The sequence below is a fragment of the Gopherus flavomarginatus genome, chromosome 1, assembly GCF_025201925.1.
Source record: "Gopherus flavomarginatus isolate rGopFla2 chromosome 1, rGopFla2.mat.asm, whole genome shotgun sequence".
Classification (NCBI taxonomy): domain Eukaryota; kingdom Metazoa; phylum Chordata; order Testudines; family Testudinidae; genus Gopherus; species Gopherus flavomarginatus.
In genome coordinates, this window is record NC_066617.1 from 64,955,917 (window position 1) to 64,969,933 (window position 14,017).

General features: G+C 45.9%; 1 protein-coding gene across 8 annotated transcripts in view; it reads left to right on the forward strand.

Moving 5' to 3' along the window:
* MON2 (MON2 homolog, regulator of endosome-to-Golgi trafficking) overlaps positions 1 to 14,017 on the forward strand; it is a 195,161-nt gene that overhangs the window by 98,004 nt on the left and 83,140 nt on the right. For all 8 annotated transcript variants that reach the window (XM_050923165.1, XM_050923129.1, XM_050923137.1 and 5 more), the window contains exon 22: positions 5,129 to 5,304. In XM_050923165.1, coding sequence (XP_050779122.1) covers positions 5,129 to 5,304 — 176 coding nt within the window. The remainder of the gene's footprint in view (positions 1 to 5,128; positions 5,305 to 14,017) is intronic.

The window sequence follows — 14,017 nt, forward strand, 5'->3', positions numbered from 1 at the left end:
TCCTCTCTGCCATTATAGCCCGGGCTCCCTCCTGTTTCCAACCCATATCCCAGGTCTTGTTCCCCACTTTCGTGTGGGCTTTGCTCACCTGTCCCCGTCGAACCTAGTTTAAAGCCCTCCTTACTAGGTTAGCCAGTCTGTGCGCAAATAAGGCCTTTCCCCTCTTCGAAAGGTGAACACCATCTGTTCCTAGCAGTCCTTCCTCGAATAGCATCCCGTGGTCGAGGAAGCCAAAGCCCTCCTGGCGACACCATCTTCGCAGCCAGGCATTCACCTCCACGATGCATCTGTCTCTGCCCGGACCCCTACCTTCAACAGGAAGAATCGAAGAGAATACCACCTGCGCTCCATACTCCTTAACCCGTACTCCCAGAGCCCTGTAGTCACTCTTGATCTGCTCAGTGTCACACCTCGCAGTATCATTTGTGCCCACATGGATGAGTAGCATGGGGTAGTAGTCAGAAGGCCGGATAATCCTCGACAATGCCTCTGTAACATCTCGGATACGGGCCCCTGGCAGGCAGCATACCTCCCGGGATGAACGGTCAGGGCGACAGATGGGTGTCTCCGTCCCCCTCAGCAGAGAGTCTCCAACCACCACTACCCTACGTTTCTTATCAGTGGTGGCAGCAGACCTCCCAGCCTTAGGGGTACGAGCCTTCACCTCCTTAACTGTTGGGGGTGATTCCTTCTCTCCTGTATCACGAAGAGCATAACGGTTATCTTTTACCACAGCAGGAGGGTTCGCAGCAGCGGTGGAGCACTGCTTGCTGCTAGAAGTAACCAGCTGGCTGTGTCCACCCTGAGCCTCCTCCTCCACTGATGTGTCAGATACACCCTGAGGCATCTCCTCCTCCACTGGTGTGTCGGTAGTCCTGTCAACTGGGACAGCACCGTCAGCTGTCTCCACATGGATACTGTCCAGGAATTGCTCATGGATATGGATGTTCCTCAGCCTAGCCACCTCCTCCTGTAGCTCTCCCACCTGCTGCCTGAGAGACTTACCAGTGGGCACCTTTGGATGCCACCCCCAGCCTGGATATCAGTAAGTGGAAATTGCAAATTACAGTCTTTGCAAGCCCACACCAGAATCTGGATAAAAGCATCCATGCTTTGGTGCTCTGTCTGGCTACAGGCGCAGGTGGAGGAGACAGAAGCAGTGCTGGCACAGGTGTTGCGGGTCCTCCTCACCATTGTAAGCTTCCCTCTGTCAAGCTCTCTCAAATTCCCGTCTACAGCTCCCTGTCAGCTCTGCTCTGCCCACAGATGCTCTATGTGTTCCTCCTTCACCTGGAGAACTCCCTTGCAAAACTCCCTGTTAGCAGCTCCTGTTCGCTAAGCCATGTTATATCGGTCCTTCATTGGTGTATGCTAGAGCTAGCACAGACTAGACCACAGAATCAGAGGGCTGAGTGCAGCTAGACAATGGTTGGATGCACTGAGGGAATCAAGTCCTTCACGTGGAATCAAACCAGCAAGGCCTGAGATACAAGTTCAGTGTTTTTTGACTGAGGACTAAGTTCTGGTGAGACCTGCAATCTTCCAGTCATTAGACATTTGGAATGGAAAATTATATCACCAGAACAAAGCAACTGTTAAAAGGAGAACTTTTAAGTTCACTCAATGTATATGTATATTTGTCTAAAAATTAAAGTAATGCATATAATAGAATCATAGAATATCAAGGTTGGAAGGGACCTCAGGAGGTCATCTTGTCCAAACCCCTGCTCAAAGCAGGACCAATCCCTAGACATATTTTTTGCCCCAGATCCCTAAATGGCCCCCTCAAGGGTTGAGTGGTTTGAGCATTGGCCTGGGTTTAGCAGGCCAATGCTCAAACCACTGAGCTATCCCTCCCCCCATAGATGGCTGTGACATACCAAATGAAACAAAGGAACATAAAAGTATTGTGTTTCATTTTAATGTGATATGGTCTGTTCCATTTAGGGTAAAATGTTTTGGAGATTTTTTCGGGGGAGGCGGGGTGCAGTTTGTTATTGAGAAATAAAAGCCTTTAGGACTTTGGCATGGAATGTCCCTGTCTGATACTATGCACTTCTCTTTTAAGTCCTCCTTTCTCCTTCCCATTGCATTTGAAGTTGACTCAGTAGTCGATATTAGTTACTGCTCATCTGTATCACTTCCCTTTTCATTTGAAAAACTGCACTGTGGAAAAAACTGCTAATTATGCTTTCATGGTGAATAATTAAAGATCTGTCAACCATGAAAAATAAATGAAATCCTATATCATCTGGTGCCTCTTAATATTATAAAAATAATACTCTATAAAAATGCTTAGCATTATTATTTTATAAGATTCATAAGCCCTGCACAAAATAATAGTTAATCTTCAAAACACTTCTGTGAAAGATTACAGTTTAAAGATTCCATCCTCTCAACATCCATTACATGAATACAAGATTGCCTGGTAACTCCCACAGCTGAAGAGTTATAGTGAGGTGCATCAATCCCAACATGGACAATTTTCCAATCCTGTAGTGCAAGTGGTACAGTCCACTGATGTTATTAGCTGTCAGTTCCTTTTGGTGTAAAAGGATGGAACATTCACGTATGCACTTTCATATAGGTAAAAATGTGTGACCTCGAAAGCAAAAACCTCCAAACTTTGAAGAGAGGCAGGTGTGGTGATCTATGTGGAGAATAACAGTACTGTGAGAGAACTTCAAAGGACCAGAATTACAAAGTAACTAATTTTCCCAACTTTGAAGATACCATTATCACACTGACTGTTGAGGAGAGCAGTGGCTGAACCACTAACACAAGTAGAATGTATGACCTGTTTTGTGGGATGTAAGGATGCATGTATAGAATCAAAAAAACAAAGAACTGGAAGGGACCTCGAGAGGTCATCTAGTCCAGTCCTCTGCACTAATGGCAGGACTAAGTATTATCTAGACCATTCCTAACAGGTGTTTGTCCAACCAGCTCTCAAAAATTAACCAATGTTGGAGATCCCACAACCTCCCTAGGCAATTTATTCCAGTGCTTAACCACTCTGACAGTTAAGAAGGTTTTTCTAATGTGCAACCTAAACCGTCCTTGCTGCAATTTAAACCCATTGCTTCCTGTCCTATCCTTAGAGGTTAAGAAGAAGAATTTTTCTCCCTCCTTCTGTAACAATCTTTTATGCACTTGAAAACTATTATCATGTCCCCTTTCAGTCGTCTCTTCTCCAGACTAAACAAACCCAATCTTTTCAATCTTCCCTGATAGGTCATGTTTTCTAGACCTTCAATCATTTTTGTTGCTCTTCTCTGGACTTTCTCCAATTTGTCCACATCTTTCCTGAAATGTGGTGCCCAGAACTGGACGCAATACTCCAGTTGAGGCCTAATTAGCACGGAGTAGAGTGGAAGAATTACTTCTCATGTCTTGCTTACACCACTCTTGCTTATATATCCCAGAATGATGTTCGCTTTTTTGCAACAGCATTACACCATTGTCCACTGTGACCCCCAGATCCCTTTCCACAGTACTCCTTCCTAGGCAGTCATTTCCCGTTTTGTATGTGTGCAACTGATTGTTCCTTCCTAAGGGCAGTACTTTGCATTTGTCCTTATTGAATTTCATCCTATTTACATCAGACCATTTCTGCAGTTTGTCCAGATCATTTTGAATTTTAATCTTATCCTCCAAAGCACTTGCAACCCCTCCCAGCTTGGTATCATCCGCAAACTTTGTAAGTGTACTCTTTATGCCATTATATAAATAATTTATGAATATATTGAACAGAAATGAACCCCACTTGTTATGCCCTTGTTATACCCTGCGGGATCCCACTTCTTATGCCCTTCCAGCGTGACTGTGAACCACTGATGATTACTCTCAGGGAACGATTGAGTGCTTGCATGGAGGGATATTGCCCTCCAAGGATCCTTGGTTATGGAAGTTCCCAACCAGTTTCACACCGGTGGCATGAAACTTATGAATGAGACTCTTGTGAAATCGTCATCCAAGAAGCAAAATTACAAGGAATGTGATTTTTCTTAATCCCAGTTTATACATGAGTAAACTGAGATAGTGGTTAAGTGAGTTGCTCAAGTTCACACAATAAGTCATTGCAAGAGCATGAGTGAGAATGTAGGAGTTCCTGATTCTTGGCCATGAGCTCCCAAAACCTGCCAAAGTCAAAGTGTTTGATACTCTGTGAAACAAAGACCCAAAAAGGAGGGATAAAGGTTGAAAGAATCTGGAAATAAATCTTCAGCTGTATCTTCAGTCTAATGATCTAGCACAGGGATGGCCAACCTGAGCCTGAGAAGGACCAAGAATTTACCAATGTACATTGCCAAAGAGCCACAATAATATGTCAGCATCAGTCCCCACCCCCACCCATCAGATCCCCCCACCTCCGCTCCCAGAGCTTGCTGCCCACCAGCTGCCCAGCCGATCAGCGTCTCCCCCTGCCTCCCTGCACCTCTCGATCAGCAAGGGGTGGGGGAAGGAGCGAGGGCACGGCAGGCTCAGGGGAGGACCTGGGAAGGGGTGGAGTGGGGAAAGGGCCTGTGGCAGAGCCAGGGGTTGAGCAGTGAGCACCGCCCCCCGCCCCCCCAGCACATTGGGAAGTTGATTCCTTTAGGTCCAGTCCCGGAGTTGGTGCCTATACAAGGAGCCACATACTAACTTCTGAAGAGCCATATGTGGCTCCGGAGCCACAGGTTGGCCATCCCTGATCTAACATTTGTTTGCAGTTATCAGGATGACAATTCCATTTACACTGCACCAAGTTTGTGTGGTTTGAATACATTTGGGTCTAAAAGAGTAGCCCTCATACTAGGGAATAGTTTGGTGCTTATTTTAAAATAATACATTGCAATCTTTTAATATAATGTTACATTTCCTAAGTTCAAACTTCACCTGCAAGATTTAAAAGTATCTCCAAATTTGTTGGGAAATACAGTACTTTAAGGAGGGAGAAAAAACCTATACCTTAAAATTATCTTCAAAAGTACCTAAAGAAGTTAGATGCCCAGCCTCCAACTAATGGCTTGTAGGCACTTTTGAAAATCCCACTCTAAAAAATGCAGGTTTGTTCTGTGTGGCTTCATAAGAGTGGTTTTAATCTGTTAGTTATTACTCTCCTTGTTGTTTCTCTATTTATTTCTAGAGGCTGCAGTTGCTTTTGTTAAATCCATTGAAGGAACTTTCAAACATTATTCATCCTGATATCAGGCTCAAACAATTGGAGTGTGTATTACAGATTTTGCAGAGTCAAGGTGACAGTCTAGGACCTGGCTGGCCATTAGTCCTTGGTGTCATGGGAGCAATCAGAAGTGATCAAGGGTAAGTGATTGATATAAATCTGATATAGATAAGAAAAACAGAGAAATCACCATTTACTAATACTCATAATTGTTTTTAGTTATTTCTATGTTCTAAATAGCTGGACTCCCCAGAAAAGAAGTTTTATTTAAAGTCACAGATTGTCAGCTTTCTACTGTATTAATCTTTCAAGAGACTTAAAAAAATCATTTGAAAATCTGCAGATTTGTACTGATAAGCCATTAGTATAAATGTTATGGAAAGGTTGGTGCTATGAAAGATGTGTGTGTTAGAGAGAGACCTCTGCAGAGTTTGTTACTGTTTTATATTACCGTGGAATTAAATACATTTTGATAGTAATGGTGAATTTTGACAGTAAAAATACTGATGAATGACAAGAGTAACTTCACAGATAAATTTTACATTAAACCTGGCAGAATAAACCCATGGCATGTTTTTGTTTGTAATATTTTAGTAGACCAATTCCCACAAAATAACTAAGTGATTCACAAGAGAAATTCGTATGACTTTTCCACTAGCTTATGAAAATGCATGCAACAATAAAGAAAAAGGCTGGAGGTGATTTCCATTCCTAAGTACCTTCATTACAGATGTCCTTCCTTTTATTCTTTCAAGCAAGATAGAACTTACTTTATAATATCTCTGCTCTGTATATGCACTCTGTTGGAAGATTAGAAATATTAACAGCTAAACTCAGAAAATATTTAATGGTTTCTCCCTCTGGCCCATAGAGTAATTGCTACATAGTGTTGATCTTATTTTAATAATCTCTGTTTAGAAGCCTAAAAAACAAGTAGAGAGGGCAAGAAATGAGCCAAAATTTTGATACAGAGAATTTAAGTAAGGTGCTTATTTACTCTCTCATAGCACAAGAACAAGAGGCTAAATGTTTAAAATTATTAAAAGGAAATATTTTACAGAATGTATAATTCACTTGCAGAACTCATTTCTTCACAATATCATTCAGATCAAGAACTTAATAGTAACAGAAAATATTAGACATTTAGATATTCTCATTATTCTTATAAGATAAACTACATAGGAGAAAACATTTGCAAAGGACATAAACCCTCATGCTGTAAGGCATAAACCAGCTGCTGACTGACGGGGTTTAGGGAGAAAACCTTCCTTTATAGACAAGTTATCCCATAATTGTCCATTATGGGGTTTCTTGTGCATTCTTCTGAAGCATTTGGTACGGGAGCATTGCCATTGTGAGAGAGACAAAAATATGGTTCAGTAATTTGATCCAATATTGAAATTACAAAAGAAAATTAGAACAGGAGTACATGTGGCACCTTAGAGACTAACAAATTTATTTGAGCATAAGCTTTCGTGGGCTACAGCCTACTTTGAGTGCTTGCTTATATCCATTCCATTCTAGGTATGTTTGTGCCCATGTGCACAGTCATTAGAGATTTTTGCCTTAGTGGTATCCAGATGGTCGTGCTGTGCTCATGTGTTGATATATTAGGCACTGCCGACCCTATGGCCTCTCAGTTCCTCCTTACCATCTGAGACAGTTGGTCAGAGCGCCTTGTCTTGCATCGCAAGAGCATTAGAGGTTCTTCACAGCCCATTGTCTGTCTGTCTTTGTATATAGTTTGTAGGTACTTAGTGTGACCAAGTTCCGAGCCTGTATTGGTGGGTCCTGCGCTACTGGGCAGATTCAGTGGCCTCAGAAACTCAATAAGGCCCCAGTACGACCTCCTTTTCTCATTGTAGTGGCAAGAGTAACTCAGTAGGCAAGAGCCTATTGAGTTACTTTCATCACTGGCCAGTATGGGAGATGGGAAGGGGGAATACCACACAGTCTCTGTTGCTCCATAGAGCTCAGTAGACACAGTTTGGCCCCCTGCCTGGACCGAGTCCTGCTTCCTTTCTCCAGGGGATCTCTAAAGTATGGCGGGAGGAGAACCCGGGCCCACCCTCTACTCCGGCCTCCAGCCCAGGGACCCTAATGGTAGCGGCTCTTGGAGGCTTTCCTTTCATCACTGACCCTGCTTTGATTCCCTGGGCCACTTCCCCTCATGGTTCCCCTTTTCCTAACTTCACCCTTACTTCAGGATTCAGGAATGCTTCCTCTCCTCCAGTTCCTTTCACCTCAGCTCCCCAGAGGCCACTGGAAGGAGAGCTTTTAAACAGTATAAGTGGGACTGTGATTGGTTCCAGCTGTTTCCATTAGCCTAATGGCCTTAACTGGTTAATTGGTGTCCGGTGTCTTAATTGGTCTAGAGTAGCCTTTGTTTGGCTATCCAGAGAACAGGGACCTGCTCATTCTGAAGGCTGATATCCCTGCCTTCCACCACTCTCATGTTCTTCTGGTCTGAATCTGTCACATTAGTTAGCAATTAAATTAAGTGTTAGGTTAGTTTGTAGTTAGAGTCCCGGCTGGGACTTTACCCCTGAGTGGGACATGCCCCTTTCTTCCAGCTTCAAACCATGCTTGTCATGCAACAGGCTGATGTGTATTAGTGACCCATGTGCCAGCTGTTTGAAGTGCTTTGGGGAGTCCCATAGGAAGGACAAGTGCAGAATCTGTAAGAGCTTTTGCCCCAGGACCCAGAAGGAGCAGGATATCCACTAGAGGACCCTCCTCATGGAGGCTGCGCTTTGTCCTATGTTGGAGATGTCCCACTCAGATCCCACACTGCCCACCTCTGCATCGGTGTGGAGCGCAACACCAGCACCATAGATGTGGCAAAAGAAGAGCCCTCTGGTACTGGAGGGGAAAGGGACCTCAGGCAACGGACCTATGTCAGGCTATGTGCCCTTCATGGGGGTACCACTGAGGTCAGACACCTGAGCCTACCCAGGGATCTGACTCCCAGGAGCAGCAGGAGACCTCGGCTTCTCCTCAGGTCCTTGTTGCCCGAAGTGGCCCCAGCAGGTAAAGAGCAGGTTGGGTGACCGGTACTGCAGACGCTGCACCAGGCACTGGACTTGGTAAGGCCCCAACATCTAAGGGCAAGCCAATCATGGGACCACCTCATAGGGCAGTGAAGCACCCTTGGTCCCCAGACCGCAGGTATAGATCACCGTCTCTGCGGCCTAGGACCCTGACACCGTGTCTCCAATCCCTGACACCGCACTCTCCTGCTACAAGACATGGGACACCAGAGTCTAGGCACTGGTCCCTGTACCACCGATACTAGCAAGCTTCCCATGAAAGATCACTATGGTGCAGGTCACCCTCGCTCAGGTAGTCTCCCAGATGTCAGTCCCCACCGAGGCGGGATCACTCCCTGTCATGGCATCAGTCTCCGGCCCCCCCAGTATCACTCGTCGGGCAGTCACCGATCCTCACCTCATCGGAAGTGGACTAGTGTCAGTTGGCAGACTCAGACCTTGACAGTTCTGCCCTGGTCGCCAGAAGAGCAATGGTTAGACTTGGACTGGGAATTCAACCCCTTTCCAAGGAGGGGTGGTTCACCGCTGAGCCGATAACCTGGCACGGCACCTGCAGAGACAGCATGGCAGCAGGGAAGAGGCCTGTTCAATGGCCATACTGGAACCTGTGCAGTGTGTCCTTGATGCTGGTCCCATGTTCCCATCAGTCCTCCCTTGTGGACTCGGACAAACCACCCCCAGCACTGCTGGCGCTGGAATCGGAGTATGGTATCAAATCTGATGTGGAGGCAGTGCATCGAACTCCAGCACCTAAGGAGCCATCCCCAGAGAAGGGGAGGGAGAACACGCCCCTCCCCCAGCAGTGCGCTTGTCATCGTCATCTCCGAACAAGGCAGTGGCAGTCCCTCCTAAACGGGCAGCCCCCCTGCTCCTCCACCATGGCCTGGGTCATGCTGCCCATCCACTCAGGAGTCCTTAAGATTGCCAGATCACTGTGGCAGACCTCCCCTTCGATTCTATCTGCTTCTAAGAAGGTGGAAAAGAAGTATTACCTCCCAGTGAAAGGGTTTTAATATCTGTATATATGCCCTCCAGCAGCGTCACTGGTCATGTCTGCCATTAATTAAATGGACAGGTAGGGCCAAGTCAGTGGTACACTGAAAAACAGACACCAAGAGGCTGGACAAAGCCCTGGCGGGGATGATTTAGTTGGTATTGGCCTTACTTTGAGCAGGGGGCTGGACTAAGTGATCTGCTGAGGTCTCTTCCAACCCTGATATTCTATGATTCTATAGACTTGCTTGGAAGAAAGATTTATTCGATGGCAAGCCTGCAATTTCGGATGCCTAACCAGTAGGCCCTGTTAAGCACGTACAATTTTAACCTGTTGGACTCCCTTAACAAATTCAAGGAAGCCCTCCCACAGGACCGAGCTCAGGAGTTCACCGCTTTATTGGATGAAGGCACAGTGGCAGCAAGGGGGGTCCTTCAAATGGCCTGTCACACTGCTGACTCAGTGACCAGAGTGTTCACCTCTGTGCTGGCCATGAGGTGTAACTCCTGGTTGCAGTCCTCCGGGTTATCCCAGGAGACGCAGGCCACTATACAGGACCTCCTGTTCGAGGGGGATGGGCTCTTCTCCAAGCTCATGGACTTGAGACTCCATGGCCTTAAAGACTCCCATGCCACCCTCCACTTCTTGGGACTTCATACTCCTTAGCAGGCCAGGAACTGTTCTGCCCTCTGCCTCCACAGTCTAGCTCCCCCCGGCTGAGCACCTACAGGAGAAAGGATAGAGACAAGGGGTATAAGCGGCAACATCCATTGTCTTCCCATTCGTCTTCTCAGCCTGGCCCTTCCAGGAACCAAGGAAGCCAGAAGCAGTCATGTTGAGGTTGCACTCGAGGACAACACCCCAGTCACCTCCCAGGATCCACACTTCCACAATTTCCTCTACTGTCTTTGCCGCTTCTGGTCGGCCTGGTCTCAGCTGACCTTGGACCGTTGGGTGCTCAAAGTAATATCCTCAGCTTACACCTTGCAGTTTATGGCTGACCCTCCTTTCCACCCCCTTCCTAGTCCGTCTTCATAGACCCTTCTCACGAGCAACTCCTAGTCCAAGAAGTCGAGAACCTCCTGTGCCTGGAGGTGGTGGAGGAGGTCCCTCAAGACATGAAAGGAAAAGAGGTTCTGCTCCCGCTACTTCCTAAGCCCAAAAGCAATAGGGGGCCTCAGTTCCATTTTGGACTTGCGTCGTCTCAACAAGTCTCTCAAAAAGTTGAAGTTTCGCATGGTCTCCCTGGCCTCCATCATCCTCTGTCTGGATCTGGAAGACTGGTACGCTGCCCTCGACCTGAAAACTGCATATTTCCATCTTCCCAGGGCACAGGTGCTTCCTTTGTTTTACTCTAGGCCAGCGCCATTTCCAATTCATGGCATTGCCATTCGGTCTCCTGTCAGCCCCAAGAGTGTTCAAGAAGTGCATAACACTAGTGGCTGCTACCTGAGGCGCTGGGGTGTTCAAATTTACCCATATCTTGATGATTGGCTAATAAAGGGTTGGTCTCGGGTTCCAGTGTGGCAGTATCGCAGTCCCGTTTGTTCTACGTGTCTCGACCTGAAGTTGTAAATAAATGAGAGAAAGTCAACCTTAATTCTGGTACAAAGCATAGAGTTCATTGGAGTGGTCCTCGACTCTGCTCAGGCCAGAGCCTTCCTCCCCAAGGCTCAGTTCCAAGACATGGTGGACCTCATCTCATGCATGCAAGCCCATCCTCTTACTACCGCTCACATGTGCCTGCACTTGTTGAGCCACATGATGACTTGCACTTACATGGCTTGCCATATGTGGCTCCGCCTCAAGCCCCTGCACAGGTGGCTGGCGTTGGTCTACATCCCCAACAGCCTGAACCATGTGGTCAGGGTCCTGGACCACGTAGTGTCATCACTCACCTGGTTGCAGAGTCCTGTATTGGTGTTGGAGGGAGTTCCCTTTGCGGCTCTATCCACATCGGTGACCTCATCTCCGTTGCCTCAGATCTGGGGTGGGAAGCCCACCTGGGCAATGTCAGCATGCAGCATCATTAGTTGAGTCCCTACATATCAACATCAGGGAGCTCAGAGCAGTTCGCCTGGGCTGCCAAGCCTTCTTACCTCACTTAAAAACAGAGTGGTCCAGGTCCTGATGGACAATATAGCAGCTGTGTTCTATATCAAGCAGTGCGGAGCCACACAGTCTGCCCTTTACGAGGAAGCCCTCAAGGTCTGGAACTACTGTGTACAAAACGGCATCCATCTCGTAGCCACTCACCTTCCTAGGGCTAGGAATGCTTTGGCAGATCACCTCAGTAGGAGCTTTCCATCTCACTACGAGTGGTCCCTCCACCCAGAAGCATTCAGCTCCATCTTCCAGAGGTTGGGGGATTCCCCAGAACCTGTTCACATCCAGGCAGAACAGGAAATGCCATGTTTTCGGCTCAATTCGGGAAATCGACAGACTTCCAGTTCGACTTTTTTCTGCTCCAACGGTTGGAGGCTTTGTTATATGCTTTCCTTTCACTGCTGCTGATTCACATAGTCCTGATGAAAATCAAGCAGAGCGAAAGTGATCATCATAGTGCCACTTGGCCATGCCAGTGTCAAAGTTAGACTCGGGACTCACAGTTTGTCAGACTCACAGTTTGTCAGTCTGTCACTCTGTTTTATTAGCACAGATAATGTGAGCACCATGCAAGACACAAACTGTCTTATTTATACAGATATAAGGGCGAGAACTTAACAAGATAACAAAGGAAGCAGAATCTAATAAGTTTACCTGGGCTGGACATGCCTATCTTATTTCCTTACTAACTATTACCCATCTTCTGTTAATGTTTCGCCATTAACACCATTGTTTATGTCTAATCTTTCTTTTCCTGGCACCTGTATTTCAACATTTCTTATTTCTACTTAAAGGTACCTACAACATTTCTTTAATCCATTCTTATTTTTACAATATAATTCATTCTACTTTCACAATCCCTCCTTTTGGTCAAGCTTACGCCATGACCAACAATTACTGGGTTCCACAAATCAATCATTCTTTATTTCTTCATCAGTGATATTTAAAATAATCATATTAGCACTCTGGTTTGGGGCAGCTATCTGTGTGGCATGTCTTACACCATTTTGGATGCAACAGGAGGTTAACTGAAAACATACAAAATTCAGTAGGATTCCAAACAGGATAGTCTGGGCTCCCTGAAACAACCAGTTTCCTATGCCAGAGAAATTGAACAGGTTACTTAGCCACTTCCATAAAGAACTCTGCTCTTCATGGGGAAAATATGCGATTTGTTCTAAGTAGCTAGCGCGATCTATTACCTCATTAGTATTGTCAGGTATAAACCCACAACACTGTTTTCCAATGAGAGCACGGGTCCCTCCTTTGGCCGCCAGCACTGTGTCCAATGCCTGATGGTTTTGGAGGGTCACCTGTCGGATCGCCCCTGTTTCTTTGGCCAGGGCGCTTAAACTTTCTCCAGTTTTATTTGCCATTATTTTAACTACTGTTTGTAACCTCAGGAGCCTTTTTGCACGGTGTATTACTCTCCCAAGTGAGATAAAGGAACTGCCAATAGCCTCTTCCCAAGTGTCATTACTGTTCCATATTGTGTTAAACGGACAAGGTCCTCCAGTGAGGTCTGGGGAATTGAGTGGGATAGCCAGGACAGGAACACCAGTTTGAGAGTGGGCTGGGATGTGGCTGCAAACCCAGCATTTAGAAATATTAAGGGTCTGAGCTATCCACACTTGCTGCTGGATAAAAGAATTGTCATTGTGGACTCCCCAGACCTTAAGACACCAACAGCCAAGGAACAGGCGCCACCAGAGGCACATGTTGGAGGCAGGGCCCTTCTGGTTCTGACAACCTCTACTGAGGAAACCGCAGTCACGGTTTTACGTCCACCAGGCAGCAGGCGCTAGGCTCGCTACTGCTCCTTCTTGAGCCTTGCTTTAGGTCGTTGTCTGCTTCTGGCAACCCTTACGAGAACGTAGATTGTAAGGTATTGCAGGCTGTTCCTCTACGTCTTCTTCTGGAGTCAAAATTGACTCTGCGTGGTCCCAAGGTGGTGATTGGTTCGCTAGAGGTGGTGCATTCTTACACTGTGAAGCATGTATCTACTCTGCGATGCCAGACAGTTTAACAGCCCTCTGGGTAGTAAGCAGTGCCTAATGATTCTTTGATGTCCTTTAAGTCTCTTTACTACTTTTTCCTTGACTCCGGCTATAACAGTGGCCTTCACACCTTATCTTTTCCTGATGCATATATTCCTCATTCACACAAACAGATTGAGAATACAAACAGCAGTATTTTATATCGAGCAAAAAAGCATTGCAAATTAAACCTTGCTAAGTTTTACAATCAATAACCAAGACAATTTATATTGAGACCCAGGCCTTCAGTGTTTCTCTAATTTACTTAACATAGACACAATAGAGAATGCTGTCTCTTTCTAACTAAATCTTAAAACAAAGAGTTAGAGAGGGCCCAATTTGTAGTGCATATGGGAAAACAGAATCTTATAGTCCCAGAGGGTCATTTCTTTCTGCTATTCAAAAAGAGTGGCTAGCCGGATGAAATCAAATCATACATTAATTCTTGTGGGACATTATAATATCCTGCTCCTACATATCCCCCTTTTGACACTAAGATTATTAATCACCAGTGTCACTTCTTATTTAGTCCACGTAATAGAAAATACTGGGAAGTGATTTGGGCCTGTGGCTGTAGCTTTGCATACATTCGTTTTTCCAACAGCACACTTTAAACATTTCAATTAAACACAGACAATTTAAAACCATAATTGTTTTTTGTAGTAAC